Consider the following 22724-nt stretch of genomic DNA (forward strand, 5'->3'; position numbering starts at 1 on the left):
AATTGTTCATTAGCAAAAATGTATTCTGTAAGTCCGCACTCAGAGCATTTCCTCATTATAAAGTCAGCCAGAGAACAATGCCGCCTCTTGCTGGGCACAAACTGAGTCAGTGTGGCTGACAGCTGCAGCCCTTTATCAGCCCAGCATCCAAATTACTTCCCCATTGTGTTTTCTCACTAGGCATCCAGCAATCCTGAGTCACAAAGATAAGAAGCCCCAACAGTAGACATTTCTAAGAGGCCTTCCCAGCAGTGTCAGAACACCTTCAATGCCTGTGAAGGGGTGGCAGGGAGGTCTGTCCAAAAGGAATCTCTAACAATAGTTCTCCGGGAGGGCAGTACAGGTTGGTTTGAATCACAAATAGGAAAGGCAGATGAGAAGCACCAGAGCTGAAAGGGAGCACCACAGTCAGCGAGCCCGGACTCTGGGTTCTAGATGTAGAAGGGAACTCAAGTCTGAGACTTTGGCTGTACCTGCCCGGAATAGGCCTGAGAATGCTCCCCGCTCCAGCCTCCCCTCCAGTGCTGAAACATTTCTAGGGCGTGTCTGCTCCAGGGAGACCAGCTATTCTCCTTTGTCCTCCCCCTAGCATCCCCTGGAAAGTTCCCATAATCCCTAGCATAGACGGCGGCAGTGTCCTAGCCCAGGATGGCTTTCACTACCATGTGATGCCTCCCAGGCATCTGCTTATGGTCTCAAGGTCCTACTTACTGAAGGGATTCACCGCCGAGGGAACCAAGCACAGGGGACATTAGAAACCACCTTAAATTACCACATCTCTCCCTGAGATCTGAGATTCCTTAAGGTCCCAGGTTCTGTTTTGTACTTTGTCCCAGGAAAGACTGATTATGGTGACAGCAACACAGGCCGGCAGTTAAAACCTGTTCATGGTGTTTGTGTTTAACACAGTATTTCATTCAGTGTTTTCCAACTCAGTCCACTCATCAACTCTGTAAAGAATGTGGCGTTTCCCTTCCTATTCTGCATATGAGGAAGGTAAGATTTGCAAAGTTCTGCCCATGGTCCTGGCTGTGCATTCAGAAGACACACTGCAGCCCATGATCAGGGGACAAGTGGCTTCTAATATGCTGGGTGGGTGAGCAGGAACAGAGATTCTGGAAGGGCACTCAGGGGAACAGAGACCTTTCCTTTAGAGCTTCTGCCCAGTCTGCCTGGGGCAGCTCTGATTTGCCCTGAGAAAAGAAACCCTCAGATCACCACCCTCCACTGGGGGGCACAATGAGGGCATTGAAATCCAAGTCCCAGACGAGCTCAGAGACCAAGATCCTGGCTTAGAAATGCTGTGTACTTCAGTCATCCAACACTCCATTCGTGTGCTAGGTACTGCGACAGGGACTGAGGGGGTAACCTAGAGAGACAGGTGTGGCCCCTGCCTCTGAGAGTGTAGCCTTCTGGGGGCACACCTGTGTGGGCACAGGGGGCAGAATACTGTGATGTCAGTGGCTCCAGTTTGATTGAGCATCCCTTTTCCTGTCAGGGAGAGGTTGGAACTTGGAGAGTATGCATTGATAAAGAGCTGTCTCCATGCAAGATCTGGCAGCCTCCTGGAAGACCCCAGGGTGTCCACACTGCTTACATAGGAGCTCTAGTGACGTTAGAGAACAGTCACGTATTGATCTGCTGTGCGTCCAGACATGTGAATGGAAGCAAAACGGATAGGTTTCCACATGTAATTGCACATACCCCTAATATATCTGGGGAGAGCTCACTGCACCATGCTTGGACTGAGGTAAGCTCCCCCTCCCATTCCCCCTCCCAGCCAGGGCAGGGATCTGAAGGAGGCAGCAGGTAGCCAATATGCCTTTTCCCTCCTCATTCAGAGCCTACTTTGGGTCCTCGTGTTTAGACATGCTGCGTTCAGCCCCACCCTAGGAAGGTCCTGTATAGCTGAGAGCTGAGTCAAGACCTGGGCAAGCTCAGTCTATACACTCAGAATTAAGCCAGAGGTGGGACCCTCTGTGTCTAGGAATGCTCTGCTCATGGTGGCCCATGGCAACAGGCATGAACATTTGGCCACAGGCAGGGCCACAGTGGGCACGGCTGCTGTATGTAGTTTGGGCGGTTCTAACAGACTGTGCTGGGGCAAAGCTCCAAGAGAGATGGCTCTGCACCCAGGCCCAGGCCTATGTCCTTCCTCTTTCAGGCACTGGTCACCTAGGTCTAACCTTTCAGCGGCAAATGCTGTGTGCAAGCGGTGTGGCCAGGCTGGACTAGATCCCCGGACACGCACCTGCTTTCCTACTTTAGTACCTTTGTCCTTTCCCACCACCTCAGCATCAAAAGCACCTATGGGACTGCTTGGCCATATTCCTGAGTCCCCAGCAGAGCAAGGTGCTGCTCTCCTCTGCACCCTGTCCTACCCCTATGCATCCTCACTGTTTGCCCTGCACTCCTATATCTACTTTACCAGTCTGGGTTGCCCCTGAGGGAAGACCCTGCACCCCCTCCCCCTGCCGCTGCTCAGTGCCGCTTTATGCAGGGGCTGCTATGCATGCAGTGAGAACGTCAGCGTCACACAGTATGCTGCGGTTTGCATTCTGAGCAGCCCAAGCATGGCTGCCAGGCCATCACTTCTCTAGCTGTAGCCTCTTCCGCTTGGAGTTCCTCATCTCTGCTGTCTGCGGTCACCATCTTCCTCGGTCAGATCTGAGGGTGGTGGGATGAGGTCCCGGGGGTTCATCCTAGCTACCAGGCAGACGTCATAGCTGTCGTGCATGAGGACATTGACGGCCACAACGTTCCACTGGTTCTCCCAAGGGTCCAACTCCAGAATCTCTTTGGAGATAACCTCATGGCGATCTGAAAGGCAGCAAAGTAGGAAGACAAAACAGTAGACCAGCGTTAAGCTCAGAGGCCGTCGTCGCTCTCTCCAACGGCATCCTCTTTGAGGGCCAAGGGTTAATCAACAAACCACTGAATGTGGTACTGGAGGACTGTGGAAGACTTATGGCTGGAAAGACCGCTCGGCAATCATGAGCGGCTCTGCAGAGAACCTAATTTCAGTTTCCAACACCCACAGCGGACAGCTCACAACCATCTGTAGTTCTAGTTGCAGAGCATCTGAGACCCTCTTCTGGCCTCTGGGGACACCAGACACATACATGGTCCACGTACACATAACCAGACACTCATATATATGCATCAGTGAAAGTCAATCCACCTTTGAAAATTATTGTATTAAGTATTGACAGAATACATAGCTGTCTCCTGATGGAAGGATGTTCCGATGCCATGGACCTGTCTTGATTTCTGTGTGCACAGGAGGAAGCACAGCCTGAGTAGTGGGACCTTGACCCAACCATTGCCTTCCCTGGGCACACAGTTGGACAGATACTGACACAGCCAGCGTGGGGGTAGGATTCAGACCTGTCACAGATGCCACCATGTTCCTTACTGTTGACATCGGGGGCTCACGATCCTACCATGGAAGGTTGCAGTGACTTCCAGAGGCAGGTAGAAGAGAGACACAACCACACTTGGCGGGGCTCAGGGCAGGGATGTAACAGTGTTCCAGAGGCAGGGATGAGGCACAGCACTCGGGGTCCTATGTTAAAGACAGGCAGTGGAAGGCAGGGGTGAGGGGTCAGGCTTCCCTCCAAACATCAGGGACTATCTTTACTGTCTAGGCCTCTGTTAGGTTGATTTTTAATACTTTACTTTTATTTGTCTATATGTGTGTGTAAGAGACACGTGTGCGTATAGATACAACTGTCAGATCCCCGAAGATGAAGTTACAGTGGTTGTGAGCTATCTGCACGGTGCTTGGAACTGAGCTCAGGTCCTTTGCAAGAGCTGCGGGAGTTCTTAACCGCTGACACATCTCTTCATCCTCCTAATATTCTCATGTTGATTTTTTCCATATTCTTTAATTATGTAAAGATATTTTAAAATACCTGTCTTTTACCCTTTTACAAAAATCCTAAATTTGTGTTTTCTAAAATGTGTTCATGTAAAATATATGAAATATAGACAAAATATAAACAAATTTTTACACAGTTGTCTTATGACTAAAATGTTAATTTGATAATAGTATTTTTTTTAAAAAGTTAAAGAAAACACAGAACTTTAGCCTAATATTGGTTCTGGCCAGCAGGTGGCGATAAAAGCAAAAATTCCCACTGCAGGCTTCCCTGCTTTATTTATTTATTTATTCATTCATTTATTATTTCAGTCACTGGTAAGGGAATTCCTAGAGCCCCGAGCCTCACAGATGCTAGGCACTGAGCTACACTCCCATCTTGAATACTTTTCTAAAAATGGAGCTATTTAATCTCCAAACAGTTGTCCGGTCTCTTGTTCTTCCACTCGCCAGTCTGTACATCTGCTATAAGCCCTTTTTTTGGTTGTTGTTGGCCTCAGTGCACATCTGTCAAGCCATAGCTGGTTTCTGGGGCAGACTGTTCTAGAAGGGCAGCCTGGTGGTCTCATGTTCCTCCATGCAGCCACAGCTGATTGCTCCGGGTGGGTATGGATTCAAGGGGACAGAGAACTGATTTGTAGTCTGGGTACCAGGGAGTGGTGCGGGAGGTGGGCTGGGTCACCTGCATTCACTCTTAATAAGATTTAAACTTGGAGGGAGTGAGTCAAGTCATAGGTGACTGAGAATTGAGATTACCCAGATTGGCCCTTTAAGTCCAATTGTTCAAAACAGATTATATACAATTCAGGGAGAATGAAACACAGAAACCGTCAGTAGGAATGCACATAGGACAAGTTCTGTGGAGCCTCAACGCCCCAGGGATGAGGAGTCCAGACAGGCAGGCACATCGCCCCTTCTCACTCAGAGATTGGGTTCCCACTACGCAGACGCAGTCAGTACTGAACTGACAACAGAAGACAGAAGAAGAAGTCAGCAGAAGAGGTGTTAGGTACAAGTGAGGGGCACAGGATGCGAACTCTGGAAAGATGGGCTAGGCTTCTGGAGTGCTTGGAACATGGAGATCAGAAACTGTTCTAATCTGTTCTGAGGCCTGGTGGGTTGTGCTTTTCATACCTGAATCCCTGTGCCTAGCACCCTTCCAGTCACGGCACAAAGATACTTGAGGAAGAGCCTACCTAATGCAGAACTGGAGTAGACAGACATATTTGGTGAATCCTCCCTTTGGAAAGTGGGTGGCTTGGGACAAAGTATCCTTGTTCTGTGCCTCTTTTTCATTTTCTGTAATGCTGGCCTCAGAGGAGGGACTCAAGGGTCATATGAATGACTGTCTGTTGTCATAGGTGAACCCCGAGTGCAGTGCCTGGCACATGCCAAAGACAGGCTGGCCATGAACACTTCGGCTCTCTATGTGCACTGGTTCTGCATCTGTGAGCTCAACCAGCCCTGGATATAAAATATACAAAGAAGGCCCCGCCTCTGTGTGAGCACGCATGCTTAGAGTGTGTTAGCTCATACATGAAGTGTGGAAGCAGTTCTTAGACTGTGGGTCATGACCCCACATGCGATAGTTGTGAAAATGTTGGCAGCAACTAAGTTTAATAAATGCCCCTGGACTAGAAATTATTTAAAGGTCCAATGTGTGTTGTAGCTGAGGCATTGTTCACTTGTGTGGCACTCTGACCTCAGGGAAGTCCTGGTTCTAAACACAACACTGACAGTTGATCTGCAGTCATCCCACTGGTTGGAGTTCTCAGTGCCTGAAACACCTCAGCCCAGGTTCATGCCTGCCCACTATGTGTTAGGAACTGTAGGTTTGAAGTGGAAGCTTATGGGCTCTTTGGAGAGTCAGTTGTGTCGGATGGTGTTTTGCTGGGTCACACACATGAAGGAGTGTTTCGCCGAAGCAGACACAGGACAGAGGATATTCTGCTAAAGCAAGCAGTGAAATGACACACGATGAAGGATCCTTTGCTAAGGACGCGCATGTACTGGTCTGCCTTACACTGTGTAGCTGAGCTGCATTTGTCGGAACTCCGTAGAGAGAGATGCACCGAAGATCCTGTGGTGGCGTGTTCAAGTTCTCAGGCTGACTGGATGCACGTGCTGAGGCAAGGCACGTGCTGAGGTACACACAGGACTCCATAGAGTGACAGAGACAGAGCTTGGCTTGCTTATAGAGCTAGCTGCACAACACTTGTGGGGCTCTCTCTCATCTTCACTGATCTCCACTTCCCTGAGAGAGACACAGCTGAGAACTTCTCCTGGTCGCTCCTGCTGACTGGAGTTCAGGCTGAGGCTTGGCTGTCTCTGCTAGGTCATGTGTCACTGCTATTCTACCTAACTGAACTGCTGGCGTATCTGTGAAGTGTTTGCGAGTGGATCCAGCTGCTGCCGCCTGCTGACCTGTGAACTGAACTGCTGACTTCCAGACAACACGGATGGGAATTGTTACAAAGAATTTTTCTAAACAGGTCCACTTCCCCTGTATCCTTTCTTTCCCATTACCTCTGGTGGGTGGTGAGCTACAAGGGAGGTTAAAGAGTTTAAGAACCATCATTAATACTAGGATTTGAAAAAATTGAAGCTACATAGGTTTTTAGTTTGTTTAAATCTTGTCTTTTAGCTTTTCCTTTCCTTCCTTGCTTTCCTCCCTCCCTCCCTCCCTCCTCTCTCTCTCTCTCTCTCTCTCTCTCTTCTTTTTTGAGAAAGGATTTCTCTATATAGCTCTGAGTCCTGGCTGTCCTGGAATCCGGCATGCAGACCAGGCTGGCCTCAGACTCACGGGGGGCACCCACCTCAGCCTCCTGAATGCTGGAATTAAAGGCATGCATCACCACACACAGAAACTTCAGGGCTTTTGTTGAACACACAAAACTTCTGCTCTTTTTCTAACTTTTAAAGATTTGTTTATTTTATTATTTGTACATGTACTGTGCACCACATATGTGCTGTGGAGGTCAGAAGGTATTGGATCCCCTGGAACTGAGGTTCCAGACAATTGCGAGCTGCTCTACGGAACTCAAATCCAGACTTTCAACAAGAACACAAGTACCCTTAACCAATTCTGCAGGCTCGAGTTTCTGCTCTTACAGAAACATAATTGTGTTGAGGTTTGGTCTATTGCTATGTATTATAATACTACATTCTGTACAAGAAGGTCTAGGCCTACAAGTGGATTCAAATATCTACAGGCTTTTGTTGTGCAAACTTTGTTCCTTAATTTAAAACTGTTGGTTAAATAAAATTGGCAACAGTCAGTTACTGGGTAGAGAAGGAGAGGAGGAGAGGAGCGACCATAAGGAAAGAGGGAAAGGCCAGGAGAATTTGGGGCACACCACTGGGGAGGTAGTCAGGCCATCAGTTAGAAAAGATTAGGGGTAACTCCTAGTAATTGTCAAAGCCAAATAAATAACCAAAGTCTGGGGCTCATTCATTCGTAAGCTAGTCACGGGCTAAGCCTACATTGGTTGTGCTACATAATTGCCTAATTCGGGATAACAGACTTTTACTATTTTCCTCAGCGTGTAAGACTCAAATCCATGTGTCTTTGGGTTGTGTTGTGTTGCACTATTTGATTTTTAAAATGGCTGCTTGATTTGTTAACTCGAATTTCATTAAAAAAATCATTATATGTCCTAGAGGTTTACCCATGTTCCAGTATCACCAAACTGAAGACCAAGCCTTTGGCATACAGCTTTTGGGGCACACTGCAGGTTCAAGTAATAGAAAGGACACAGAGGTACAGGCCTCAGGGACACACACCTGAGAAGAGTCCGACACTTAGGTTTGCTGCCTTCACATATAGATGTCCTGACATTTTCTTTGTACTTTAGACGGTTTCTCCTTTCGGTGGTGTTGACATCAGCTTCCGATGCTTTGCTTCCTGAATTCTTTCATCTTCTCATATTACGTGTGTGTGTGTGTGTGTGTGTGTGTGTGTGTGTGTGTGTGTGTGTGCGAGAGAGAGAGAGAGAGAGAGAGAGAGAGAGAGAGAGAGAGAGAGAGCTCGCACTGATACAGCCCTGGATGGACTAGTACTGCGTAGCCTAGGCTGGCCTTAAACTCCCGGCAATCTTCTGCCTCCTGGGATTCAGGTCTGTGCCACGGTGCTGGGATGTCCTCTCATAGTTCTTCATGCAGAAAGCAGAGATGTGAGTTCCACGGGCCATCTTCCCCGATGTCTGATGTCTTCACTGTCAGTGTGGCCAGAATGGCTTAGGGGCTGTGGGTACCTTGCGATTTGGGGGTTGTTTTGTCAGGCTTTGGGGGTAGAGAATTTCTGCACTCTAGTGACTGCCCACTTCTCATCTCTCTCTCTGGGGTATATCTGATGCTTTTTGCCTACTACCATGAGAACATCTAAAGGGTCCTTATTTTTCAAACTGGAGGAATTTTTGGTTCAAACAACTTAAAAGTTGTCCTGCTGAATAAGAAGCGAGAGGCACTGCGTCTTAGTCAGGATTTCCACTGCTACAGCGAAACGCCAGCGCCCAAAAGCAAGTTGGGGGGAAAGGGTTTGTTTGGCTTATATTTCCATATTGCTGTTCATCATTGAGGGAAGTCAGGACAGGAACTTGAACAGGGCACAAATCCAGAGGCAGGAGCTGATGTAGAGGCCATCGAGGGGTGCTGCTTCCTGGCTTGCTCATCATGGCAGTCTCCTTTCTTATAGAACCTGACCCAGGGACGGAAGCACCCACCTCCCACATCAATCACCAATTAAGAAAATTATAGCCAGATCTTATGGAGGCATCTTATGGTGTCAAACTGACATAAAGCCATCCAGGACACTGGTACAGAGGAGGAAGCAGAAGGATCACTGCACCCCAGATATTCAGTGCCAGCCTGGGCAGAGCAAGACCTTGTCTTAAAAAAATAAAAAAAACAGAAGAGCAACAGGATTAAATTAATATAAGGACAAACACTTTCAGTTGTGCAAAGCTGTCTGATGTTGATTGAATGACTATGTTAATGGGCATGTGGGTACGTTAGCTGTTGAGATAATCAACTGGTCCTTTGAACAACCATCTAAGAAACATTCACTGTTTTCTCCATTCATACAGAAGGCAACAGGGCCAGACAAGCTAATTAACTCGCTTAGTGGAACACCGCTCTGAGGGAGCTAGGTAGCACGATCAGTGAGTTTAGTCACAGAAACACTAAACCCTGTGCCAAACAAGTAAAAGTACGCACCCACCCAAACACTTAGAGAGTATACGTTAACTAACCATGGCTTAGGGTGAGAGGAAATCTAAACAGAGCAGAAATTACAGCAGGTGTGTTGAATTCAGATTTCACCACTGAAGGACAAACAGCAGGATGGAGATGGGAAAGAACTGTCAGAGAGGTTTCCTGATGCCACCTGGGATTTGGTGTGGTAGTAGGCAGGACTGTGATCATTAGGTAATACAGCAGCATGGGGGCGGGGCAAGGTGGGGGCGGGGCAAACCAAGGCACCCAGTAAAAGATGTCTGTCTGCTGCAGTATGGATGAGGGAAAGGGCCTGATTCTTACATTTCTTTAAAAGTACTTCAGAAGAAGCAAAAGAAGGAAAATAAAACTATATTTAGGGCACAAATCAAAACAACAAGCTAGCTGATGTGATCACTGGAGTACAGACGGTTGGGGGAGCCTTTCTGGAATAAGCTTTCTGACGCTGGTGAGGTTTAAAGAGAGATGTCTCCCAGGAACCTGGACGGTGGAAAGTCTTCAACACTGGGTCCGCTTTGTATTCTAATTTTATACTCTAAAATCACAAGATGGAGCAGACACACAAGCAAGAGTTTACCGGAAGGGCGGTCATTAGGTTGTTAAGGGCAACGACCCACTGCTTCGGCTGTCCTTCCAGGTCATTCTGTTCCTGGTAACAAGGGAAGCCACGCTTGGCAAACAGGCAATACAAGCGTTAAGTAAATCACTAAATAAGTCAATAAGTCAACCAGCCTGGTCAATTTAGTGGGACCCTGTCTCCAAATAAAAAGTGTGTGTGTGTGGGGTTGGTGATATAGCTCAGTGGCAGAGAAACTGCCTGGCATGCATGAGGCCCTTGGTTCAATCCCCAGTACAGAAAAGAAGAATTAGCATGACTTTGACAGAATTTATATGATATAATTTTAGATCAAATTGGGAAGGGTTTACAGCTTAGCGGCGACCCTAATTAGAAGCTAATTAGATATACTTCTCAATCTTGGGAGCAGGGAACGCTTTATTATTTTTTGAAATCCCAGTGAATATACTAGCCACATGGAAAGCAGGAAATCACATCGGACTTCTGACCTCAAATCAAGAACTTTCAAAAGTGTGACAGAGTCATTTGTGCCAAGCTGAAAACTGTTTCTGAGAGTTTCTCTGGTTTTCTTTGCAGCTCCTCCTCTGTCCTCTGGCCCCAGGTACAGTATACAGCTTCATGTCCCTGCCTTTTCACATATGCCTCCAAGCGTCTCTTCTGCGTGCTGTACCACCATTTACAAGAGTCTTGGAATGGTTCTATACTCCATACTTTGCCATTTCAAAGTTGAATACTGTTTTAACTCTTGTTGGAATGTTCAAGAGTTCCCCGCTGAGGGCTGGAGATGGCTCAGCAGTTAAGAGTGTATGTATGCTGCTCTTGCAGAGGACCCAAGTCCAGGTCCTAGCACCAAGCTGGTGGCTCACAACTGCTTGTTACTTCAGCTACAGGGGATGTGGTGCCCTCTTCTAGCCTGTATGGGTATTGCATCCATACATGAACACACATATAGGCGTGTACACACACACTTGAAAATAAAACATTTTAAAATCTGATAGGCATGGTGGCTCACCACTGAGTCGTAAAGATGAGCATATTAGTACTGGTTTATCCTTTGATAATAAATTAAAAGTAAAATGTGTTTATTATGTGTATGTGTGTGAGTAGTTGACTCTCCCCCTCTACCCCGACCATGTGGGCTCCAGGGACTGTACTCAAGTTCTCAGTCTTGGGGACAAAGGCATGTTTCATCAGCCCCTGAACCATTTAACTAGCTTTTAAAGTTTTAGCATTGTGGACAGGTGTACAGTTTCTATAACTTCTACTTCTGTGCCACCTTCTGAGTGGCAGCAAGGATGCCTGGCCCTACCCTGGGGCCATGGGGAATGGGTGCAGGAGGAGGGAGCCTTGCATTGCCTCAGCAAGAATAGTAGAGGCGTGGCCAATAGAGGGCAGCCTTGCACGGCTGGAGTCATCCTGTGGGTTCTGCAAGCTGACATAACTGCCCCTGCTCTCTGGGACTGTGTGGCCATCATTCAAACACGCAGACAGACCTCTCATTGCTGCAGCCAGCGGCCTTTTGTGGATTAATTTCCCCGTCTTCCTCATGCTGTATTTAAAAACCACGTATATGCTGCCATCATTCCCAGGAGTCTATTATTTCACAGACATGGGATAAACTTGCCATATTAATCGTAAATGGAAGGTGATAGCAGGCAGGCTCTCCCTCAGAGAGAGGGTGACCTTCTGTGTGACCTCAGGTGGTCTCCATCCCCACCAGGTTGGTGTGGCATCTTGGTTCATCCTCTTGGTGTCACTCTTGGTACTTTTTAAGCGTGGGGCTTAGAGAACCAGGAAAGGGGCTGGCATTTGAGTTGACCTACTTAGGATGAAATATCATCGTCGTGCTAGCAAGGAAAGGCACAGGAGGCTGAACCCCATGTCAGCTCTTTTCAATCCAGGTACTCCCCCAAAATAGATGTGCCACATGCAGCATCACCGTATTCCCTGAAGGAGTCAGGCAAGCCTGAGTAGCACAGCGCCAGCAACCAGTGGTTCGAGAACAGTGTCTTATAGAAAAGGGGCTCAGCTACACCAGGGAGTAAGTGGAACGTGGGCATGAGGTTTGTGGTAACTAAGGCAGTGGAAGCCTGAGATGTGGTAGACTGCCTTGGGATACACTCCATGCTGTTTAGGGCATGCTCTGTGCTGTGGAAGGTACTTCAGTGGAAACATCAGGGACCGTTTTCATCTAGGTTTTACTCTTTAAGACATGAGAAAAGTGGGAAGAGTGTTTGGGGAGGCCATACACTGTGTTCCACTGATTATCAGTGAAATGTCAACTTTCTCGGTTTTATTATAAGAATAGTATTACTATTTATTTTAGATTTATTTTTTATTTTAAATTCTCTCTCCTTCTTCCTCTCCCTCTCTCTCCCTCTCTCCCTCTCCCTACCCCCGTGTGTGTGTGTGTGTGTGTGTGTGTGTGTGTGTGTGTGTGTGTGTGAGGATGTCAGGTCCTCTGGAGTGATAAGTGATTGTGAGCTGCCTCACTTGGTACTAGGAACTTAACTCAAGTCCTCTGGAAGAGCAATGCACATTACTAAGTTCTGAGCTGTACCAGTCCTACAGAAAAGGTATTGGGGGCATTTCCCACTGGCTTCTGTAAGGCGAGCCTTGCCTCTGCTGTGCCCATTTCCCCTTTATTCAGTTTCTGTTCTGTGTCATGTTGTCATCGATGTGACCAAATGCCCGACAAGAAACATCTTAAGGAGGAAGGATTTTTTTTCTGAGCTCCAGGTTTGAGGGGACACAATCCATCCTGTGTCAGCTTCATGGTGCTGGGCGTGAGTGGTGGCTTGCTCTGCTCACAGGTAGGCAGACCGGGAGATAGACTGAAAGCAGGATGGCCATAAACTGGAGGTCTACTCCCCAGAGACCCTCTTCCTCCATTTAGACCAGTGTTTCTCAACCTGTGGGTTGAGACCTTTTTTGGGGTCAAACAATCCTTTCACAGAGGTTGCCTAAGACCATTGGAAATATCAGATATTTATACTACGATTCATATCAGCAGTAAAATTACAGTTATGAAGTAGCAACAAAAATAATTTTATGGTTGGGGGTCACAGCAACATGAGGCACTGTATTAAAGGGTTGCAGCATTAGGAAGGTGCTCTAGACAGACCTTCCCACCTAAAAGTTACATAGCCATCCTAAAACAGGTCCTAAAACAGCAGCTGGGGACCAAGTCTTCACACATCTGAGCCTGAGGGAAGCAGTTCACACCAAAACCATAACATAGGTTTATTTCAATTTACACCTCACTGTGAGGTGCGCTCTGCATTCTTCCCTGCAAGTGACCAGCTCTGAAGAGGGGAATGAGCCTTCTTACTGCCTGTGATGCTCTGGCCTACCGGATGTGTGAATCTACAGAGAAGAGTCCAGCTTGTTCCCACTCAGGGCTGTGACCTGCTCTGCTGGTGGTAAGCGAATTGTCAGTCAGTGAAAGCAAAAGATTAACCAAACCCTGACTCAGGAAGGAAGGGTGCAAGAGTAATGCTGTGACCAGCAGGTGACAGCCTGCCCACAAGGATCAGAGAGCAGCAAGTGCTCTGTAGGTGGAGTGGAAAGGAGTGGGGCTTCATGATCCCACAGGGCACGCGAGACGGGATCACACAGACAGGAGTGTGTGGCAGCAGTCTTGCCTGGACCACGCATTTAATTAGTGAAGGATTCCATCAGAATGAAAGAACGCACCATCACTTTTGATCAAGGGGTAATTAGCATTCCATTGATGGACTGTAAACCAATTCCTACCTTTTCTAAATTTATTCGTAAGAGGATTTGTAGTCCTGGCTGGTTTGAAACTTACTATGTAGACCAGGCTGCCCTTGAACTCATAGTGATCCACCTGCCTCTGCTTCCCAGGGCTGTGATGAAAGGCATGCACCAGAATGTTATTAGGCATGTTTCTATAAAGTCACACAGAAGCATTAAAGTAGCACATTAGGGTGTGGCGGCTCAGCAGTGCTCTTCTGGGGGTTCTGGGTTGGGCTCCTAGCACCCACATGGCAGCTCTTCGCGCCGCTGAGAGCTGTTTCCCCATGGAGTTTACCATGACTTGTTTCTCTGCTCAACTCTATAAGGACCTTTGAGTTACTCAGGTTCAGAAATTATAACTTGAAGGATACTCATGTACAAGTTTTTGTATCGTCATTCTTCTGTCTTGGGCAATCACTGAAACACACACCAGGTTACGGGGTGAGCGTATTGCCTTTTCCCAGACTGGCTGCTTTGCTTGGCATTCTCACCAGGAATGCATGGGAGTCAGCTTTTAACACTCTCACGAGGTCAAGACCTAATTATCAAATAATGTCTTAAACTATTTAGCCTTTCAGATAGTTGCCGTGTGGTATCTCATGGTGACTTTAATCCACATTTCCCTAAGGAAATGGAGTTGAACATCTTATTTCAGATTTTGTGTCTACTTCAGTGAAGAGTCTGCGAATCTTGTGCCCTCTCACTTACTATTCGTGTTGTTAGGCTTGGGGGCAAGCACCACTGAGCTATCCAACATCAATCAATTCTGAACACCATCCTGAAGTGAACATTTCTGGCTTCTTTGGAGACTCAGTTGTCTCACATGATGTTTTTCATAAGCTGTCTTATGAGAGGATGTTTCGCTGAGGCAGACACTTGAGAGGATGCGAGGTGTTTGGAAAGAATATAAGTAGAACCCAACAGAGAGTGAATGACTCTTGCATTCGTTCGCCTTGTAATGCTTCACTGGCCTTCACTGATCTTGGGACTTCATAGAGAGAAACATGACAAAGAATCCATGGTATTCCAGTTGCTTCTCGCCACTCCCATGGACTTGTGCTGATTCAGTTCCGTGGAGCCTTGAGCCGCTGTTACTGATTTCCGTGTGGTGTTTGCCTATTGGACTGACTGCTGCTACTGATACGTGTTTGCTGTTTTGAAATGGATTGCTGATATCCTGACAACAAAGACGGGTATCACCCCAAAGGACTACTTCTAAACAGGTTCACATCCTCCTTGTCCTATTAACCAACTCTTTCCCCTACCTTTGGTTAGTGGGCTAGAAGGGAGGTTGAAGCATTTTAGAACACTAATTAAAGTAGGTTTTGAAAAAAAAAACAAAACCTAAGCCTACACCTCAATTACTTCACTCAATTACATTCTTGTTAAAAATCAATTTGCTGGTCAGGAACTGTGGTACATGTCTTTTTTTTTTTTTTTCCTTTGGTTCTTTTTTTTCGGAGCTGGGGACCGAACCCAGGGCCTTGCGCTTCCTAGGCAAGCGCTCTAACCACTGAGCTAAATCCCCAGCCCCGAGCTGTGGTACATGTCTTTAATCCCAGAACTCAACTGGCAGAGTCAGGAGGATCTCTATAAGTTCAAGGCTAGCCTGGTCTAAATAGCCGTGTCAGATCCTGTCTCAAAGCAAAACAAAACAAAATGAAATAATTTGCCACATTTCTTTGGGTCTATTTCTAGATATTTGGTTTTTGTTTTGTTTTTAAACCCATTTTCATGTCCTCTTGTCCCCACTGTGTTAAGGCGGGCTTTGTACAGACTCTTCAAGCTATAAGATGAACAACATCCTTGCCTCATTGTCTGCTTTGAAAATAGCCCCTTGCTTTCCTAGCTCGTTTTGCTTCCATAGAAATCTGACAATAAACTTGTCTGTGTGCACACGAAGTCTGAACAGGATTTTGATTAGGAGTGAATTAAATGTTTCGGTCAATTTGGGGGGAATCAACATTACCATAGTAAGTCTTCCAACTCATAAAACTGGAAGCTCATTTGTTTAGCTGTTTCCAGATGCAGACCCTCAACGAAGTTTGTTAGATTTATGGCCACAGAGCTTTCTCTCCAGCACTGCACCCCTCCCTGCCCTGTGTGTTTGAGATAGGATCTCATGAAGCCCAGGATTTCAGACTCTGTGTAACTTGAGGATGGTTGATTGGTGAACCCAGACTTTACCACCTCCGTCTCCCAAGTGCAGCCCGGATCCCTGATCTGCTCATCTTTTGACTTTTGGTTGGTTGTTTACTTGTTTACTTGTTTTTTAGAGACAGGGTTTCTCTGTGTAGCCCTGGCATCCTGAAACTCACAGAGATCCACCAGCCTCCGCTTCCTGAGTGCCAGGCTGAGAGTCGTGTGCTACCACACCTGGTTCATCCTTTGACTTTTAAGTACCTATGCAGTTATGGTTACATTCGGTTTCTTTTTCTTGCTTTGAGGCGGGGTCTCTCCCAGGCTCGCTTTAGGCACACAATCGTCTGTGTCAGCCTCAGGGTGCTGAGGTAGCCGGTGTGCTCCCTTACACCCAGCATCAATCAGACTCATAGACACCATACGGTTAGATGCAGTTTAGTTAGTCTTAACAATTGCTGTCCTTTAGCTAATTTAATTAGTCCACAGACAAGAGAATAACCAGAAACATATGTAAGTAAAGAGACGCATTTTTAGTGGATTTTATTTATAGAACACAGTGAACTAGATCTACCAGGGTTGGGCTACAGTTTCCAAATCCCTGGTTTTGACTATTATTTTTTGTTGTAATATTAATGTGCTTGAGTTTAGGTCTGATCTATTTAAAATTTCTTTTTTCTTTTCCTCTCTTTGTTTTTAAAGTGTGTGAATATTTTCCATTTCCATTTTAAAGTTATCTTGAAGTTTAAAATCCCATGTCTTTGCATAGTTTTTTGGTTGTATTTTAGGAGCTGTTTGTTGTAAGGTTTATTATACACAACTGTACACAGTTGGCCATTCCGAATTAACACATTGCCACTTTAAGTAGAGTATAGGAGTCTTTTTACCATGAAAGTCCCTTCCCTTCTCATAGAGAGGGAGATGGGAATACTTTAAATTTTTTTATTTCATATTATTGAAAGGGAGAAAAATAGCCCACTACATGTGCCCAAATATTTACTGCTTGTGTGTCTCTTCATTGACCCACGGGGTTCCTGGCTTCTCCACCACGTCCCCTATAATTGTGGGGCTGGAATCTGGGCCTCGCCATGCCACGCAGGTGCCTGGCCTCCATGTTTCTCTGTGGCGTCAGTTGTTTTTCTTCTTTAGGGACTTTCCTTTTCAAGGACAGGTCTGTTATGACATGTTCTGTTTCCTTCACACAGGGAGTGGCTTGGCTTAGTGCTGGTTCCTAAGCAGCATCTTTGCTGCCTACAGTTTTCAGATATTTGCTTTTCTTTAGTCCTTTGAGAATCTTGTCCCGTCCTTGGCTTGAGAAATACGGCCATTTTGATGTCTGTTCTCTCACATATTATCTGTTGCCTTTCTCTTGCTTCTTTCAAGGTTTTTCATTGTCCTTCGTGGTCAGAAGTTTGGTTATGCGTTGGGTGTGACCCCATGATAGTCCTTCATAGCTCACAGGCTTTGAAAACAGTAAGCTACCCTGAGTTCACCTTGAAGTTCCTCTGCACACCCACTTCTAAGGGGCATGCTCCATTCTAAGCAGTTAGCAATTTCCTTATTTGGCGTTAAGTCCTTCAGGGCTGCAGCTAATAAGAGCTTATCACCTAATTGCATTTAATAAAAATATTTTAAGTGAATGAAACCCAACAGGCATCATCCAAGGTATTAACTTTTAATCCCAACAGCATATTACAATAATTTAAAGTCTTTTTTAGAGGTGGTGAGACTGCTCAGTGGGTAAAGGTACTTGCCACCAAGCCTGATAAGTTGAGTTTCATCCTTGGGGCCTGCACGGTTAATGGAAGAATTGATTCCTGCAAATTGTCCTCTGACCTCTGCATATCACACACACACACACACACACACACACACACACACACACACACACACACAGAGCAAATATAAAAATTTTTAAATTTAATCTTTAAATCTTTAAAAAATCTTTTTAAAAAGCCTCCATATCAAATGCTATACTTTTTTTTTTCTTTTTTGGAGCTGAGAACCGAACCCAGGGCCTTGCACTTACTAGGCAAGCGCTCTACCTACCACTGAGCTAAATCCCCAACCCCAAATGCTATACTTTAATTTGAAAGGTTAGCCTACTATTTAGAAAGCAGACTTTGAGGCTGTGTATGTGACTCTGTATCCCAAATTCGATATTTACCCTTGTTGTGACCTGTCATGCATCAGTTTCTGCATGTATAAGAGTGATACCAGTATCTCCCTTGTAGGCTGTTGTGAGGATAAATGAATGAACTTGTGCACAGTGCCCAACGCTGCTGTAGGCTCAGTCAGCCCCACCATCAGTCTTACACTGCCCCCGAGAGTCGGGGAACTCACAAAGTAATTCCCAGGGCATTTTCTCCCTGTTGATTTGGGTCTGTCCTCTGCAGCCATCATAATGCCACCACTGTGACTGGGCTAGGCTGTGCTAGAGGGGACAGACGGATCTAAAAGGAGTTCTGTTGGGCAGATAGGGGAATCAGGAAGCCTTTCTAGTCCCCAGTGAAGGAAGGAAGGATGTGGAAGGAATGGAATTGCAGTGGGAACATTGCTGGGGTCCTGGCAAGCTGAAGCTGAGGGGACAGATACCCTGGTCCACTAAAAGCAGAGCACCTCAGACCCGGACTCTGGATGCGACCTCGGCAGCCAGAGCTGGACTGAAATGGCAGGTCCTGTTCCCTACCACGCATGCAGTTTTCTTGTAGTCCTGGAGGGAGGAAGTAGCCGCAGGTTGCACATAAGTGCCTGCACCAGAAAACCCTGCCGAACTGAATGAAAGAATTCCATGTCTTTTAAGAGCTCAAGGTCTTTTTTTTTAAACAAAGATGCTGAAGCCCATGAGCTCCCTTGAAAAGCAGGGTTCTTGGGTACCAAACACAGGCAAAGGAGTCACCAGTAATTCTTAAGGTGACAGCTTTGTCACCTCTCGGGTATCCTGATTGCTGGAATGGGTGTCTGCCACTAGGTGTCATCTACCACCAAAGTCTTCATGTCTGGGATGTTCTTTCTGCCTCTTCCTCATGCCAACTGCACGGTTTATCTGGGGGCTTGGTGCCACACAAACTTTGTGAATATGCAAAAAACCCCACTTTTTTCACATATAGGGAGTGAATGTCATATGCACTAATGCTGCTTTTAAAGGACAGATAACAACTACCATTCTCCTGCTTTGGTGGTCTGCTTCTGGGTTTGACACTAAAGAAGAACTGAGCTGAAGTACCCATAGGGAGACAGTGATGGTCCCTTCCCCTTCTTCCTTCCTTTGACCCCTGCCGCTCCCCTCCCCCCACAACACAAACCTACCTTCCTGGGCATTTCCTAATGAGTCATGGACCACATGATTTCTGGAGACCCTTCTCTCTCAGAGCAGTGCTTGCATGATTCACTTATGCTAGGGTACACATCAGCGCCCCACTTTGTTGCCGAGTGCTCTTCTGCTGTGTGGGTACAGAACTTTATGTGCATTCAGCAGCTGTGAAGCATGTGGGTTGATTTCCCCTCCAGGCTGTTACAACACTGCAGTGTGGACACTCCTCTATGGACTTCTGTGCATACTGGAGCTCGAGTCCCTTATGTAGGTACTACGGTCAAACTGCTAAGTCACATGGGCCACTGGAGGTTTATCCCTGTGAGGAAGTACAGGCTGTGTCTCACAGCAGCTTCACACGTAAGCCCTCACCAACGGTGCACAAGGATTCTGACTTCTCCAGTTCTTCCTTGTCAGCACGTGTGATTATCTAGCCTTTTGTGACAGTCACTCTCATGGGGATAAAGTGTGACCTCATTGTGATTTGATGATGTCCAGCACTTGGCTATTGGTTTATATTCATAGGAGAAATGCCATTTTGTTTTCTCCCCACCTTCACCCTGAGCTGAGGATTGAACCCAGGGTCTTGTGCTTGCTAGGCAAGTGCTCTACCACTGAGCTAAATCCCCAGACCCCACTGGAGAAATGTCTGTTCCGGTCCTTTGTCAATTAAAACATGGGAAACTCCCTCCCTCCACAAAGAACTACAGGTGACTGAGGAATGCTGGGAGTCTTTCCCAGGGAAAAGCCCACCAGCCAGTCAGCCCTGAAAGCATAGACCCAAGTAACAGTATGCAGACTGATTGTGCTGTATTTATGCGTTTAGGAACAGTATATGACAGGGTTTGGTGGGAGCGAAGGGATGGGGAAATGATGCAATTATATTATAATCTCAAGAAATAAAATCAATGTTGTTTTAAAAGTTAGTGATCTTTTTGTTATTGACTTGGAAGATTTCTTTCTGCAGTCTAACCGTGTCTCTTATTTGTCAGGTATATGGTTTGCAACTTTTCTCTCATCTGTCAGTTGTCTTTTTAAACAATACTTTCAGAATGACTTGCCTGTTCGCTGTGTAATCTAAAGTCACAATGATGTCCATATTTCCTTCTAAGACTTTGTAGTTTTATATTCACAGGTTTTTATCCTTTGAGCCCATCTTTGTACATGGTGTGAGAGGCACTCACTCTTTTGCCTGTGGCTATCCAACCATTCCTGTACAATTTGATGGTGAAAGATCTTTTCCCAATTAAGCTATCCTAGAAGCTTTGTAGAGAACCAAGTGACTATAATAGAAAGAGGTCACTTCTGACCGCTCAGGTCACTTCTGATCTCCCACTGAGCCATTCCTGTGATTTGCTGGCATCCCACAGTCTGCTCTGTCATAGCTTTGAAGTAAGTATTTGGCTCTCATTATAAAGGTCTCTTGCATTTCTATACACATTTTCTCTTAAAATATTTTCATATAATATATTTTGGGCATGCTTTTTCTCTCCCCGACTCTTTTCAGCTTCTCTCTCCACCTCCCTACCCACCAAAGTTTATGTTCTCTTCTATCTTTTTTTGGGAAAAAAAACCCACAAAAATAAAAAAATGAAAGTCAATATAAACAACAAACCAGTAAGACAGAAAATGCCAAAACAAAACAAAAAGCCCACAAAAACACCGTGGAGTTAATTCATTTTGTGTTGGTCAGCTCTATTTAAAATTTACACCATTTTATTAACCTGGCTACTTATTTGGATTCTCATTTAATATTTTTGGATAGTTTATTAATCTCTATTTTATGTATGAGAGTTTTGTCTGCGTATATGTTTATGCACCCCGTACACAGTAATCTCCTAGACTGGATGAGGTCATTTGATCCTATGGTTCCAGAGCTATAGACACATGGATGCTGGGGACCAAATCTGGGTCCTCTGCAAGGACAGCAGTGCTTTTAATACTGAACTATCTCTCCAGCCCTGTGCTATTATTATTAAGTAGTTTGTGCTTTTCAATGTACAAGTTCTGTGCTTTTTGTTAAAAAATTTCCTAGGTATTTTATTCATTTTAATGGCACTTAAATGGAATGTTTTCTTAATTTTAACCTTTGGATTGTTCACTACAAGGGCATAGAAATATGATTTTTCTGTTCATTAACTTTCCATCTTGCAACTTTGCTAAACTTGTTTCTTAATACCAATAAGTTAAAAAACCTTTTCAGAATTTTCTAAGTACAAAATCATATGATAGGCAATTAATTATTACTGTATAATCTGGTTTCCTTTTCTTTTCTAATTGCTCGGAGCAGAATCTCCAGCACCATGCCGACTGGAAGGGGCAAGAATGTACATTTTTGTCTTGTTCCTGAGTCTAAGGACAAAGTTTTCAGTTTTTCACTAATAAGTATGATGTTAGCTGCAGATTTTCCATAGATGTGTGTTTGTAGTTCAGTTACTTTGCTGAGTGTCTTAGGTAGGGTTTCCATTGTTGTGAAGAGACACCATGGCCAAGGCAATTCCTATAAAGGACATTTAATTGAGGACAGTTTACAGGTTCAGAGATTCAGTCCATTATCATAAAGGCAGGAAGCATGGCAGCATCTACACAGACACAGTGCAGGGGAAGCTGAAAGTTCTACATCTTGTTCCGAAAGCTGCTAGGAAAACACTGTCTCCCAGGCAGCTAGAAGGATGAGAGGGTCTCTAAGCCCACCCCACAGTGACATACTTCTCCCAACAAGACCACACCTACCCCAACAAGACCACACCTCCTAATAGTGCCACTCCCTGGCCAAGCATATCGAACCACCACACTGCTTGCATTTTGTGTGGGAGCTGGATTTTGTTGTCCTTTATTTTTCATCTGCTAAGACGATCGTCTGTTTTTGTCCTTTATTTTATTTAAGAGGTGTGTTACATAAATGAGTTTTTAGACAATTAGTCACTGTTGCCTGTCTGGGAGAATCTGGCTTGGTCATAATGTGTAATTCTTTTTGAATGTGGGTGGATTCAGTTTGCTAGTATTTTGTAGAGGAGTTTTACCTTGGCGATTTTTGACTTCTTTGGTGTGTCTATATGTGTGTATGTGCCACATGTACAGGTGGATGTAGACATGAGTGCATACATGGAAGCCCGCGTTGACATCGACCATCCTCAAGTCCTCAACGGCTCTGCACCTTGTTTGTTTTTTTAAGTTTTACTTTTAATTTTTTATTCTAAAATATTTAATTGCATGGGTGTTTTGCCTGCTTACATTTCTGTGTATCTATCGTGTGTGTGTGTGTGTGTGTGTGTGTGTGTGTGTGTGTGTGTGTCCAAGGAAGCCATAAAACTGGAGTTGCAGGTGAGCTGTCATGTGGGTGCTGGGATCAAACCTCAGACCTCTGGAGGAACAGCCAGTGCTGTCAACTGCTGAGCCATTTCTCCAACTCCTTATTTTTATTTTCAATTATGTGTCTCTATATACATCTATGTGTGGATATGTGCATGTGAATGCAGGTGTTTGTGGAAGCTGGACTCAGATCTTCTGGAGCTGGGGTTACAGGCAGCTCGATGTAGATGCTGGGAACCACGCTTCGGTCTTTTACAGGAGCAGTAAATGCTTTTAATGCTGGTGCCAGCTCTCCAGCCACAATCCATCCTATTCTCTGCGGCAGCACTGCTCTCTGAACACAGCAATTCAGCTAGACTGGCTGGGCAGTGAGTCCCGGATCCCTCCTTGTGCTGGAATTGCAGGAGTGTACCTGGCCTCTTACACAGGTCCCGAGGGATCAAACCCAGGACCCCATGCTCACCCGGCAAGTACATCTCCCTAGCCTCTGAGCTTTGATTTTTTTTTAAATG

At 45.7% G+C, this 22724-nt stretch overlaps 1 protein-coding gene across 1 annotated transcript in view; it reads right to left on the bottom strand.

Moving 5' to 3' along the window:
- The window catches only part of Kbtbd12 (kelch repeat and BTB domain containing 12), a 73938-nt gene continuing 51214 nt past the window's right edge, over positions 1-22724 (bottom strand). The window contains 1 exon segment of the mRNA NM_001431870.1: positions 1-2820. Coding sequence (NP_001418799.1) covers positions 2627-2820 — 194 coding nt within the window. The 3' untranslated portion in view covers positions 1-2626.

This window comes from Rattus norvegicus, chromosome 4, assembly GCF_021556685.1.
Source record: "Rattus norvegicus strain SHRSP/BbbUtx chromosome 4, alternate assembly SHRSP_T2T, whole genome shotgun sequence".
NCBI classification, from domain to species: Eukaryota; Metazoa; Chordata; class Mammalia; order Rodentia; family Muridae; genus Rattus; species Rattus norvegicus.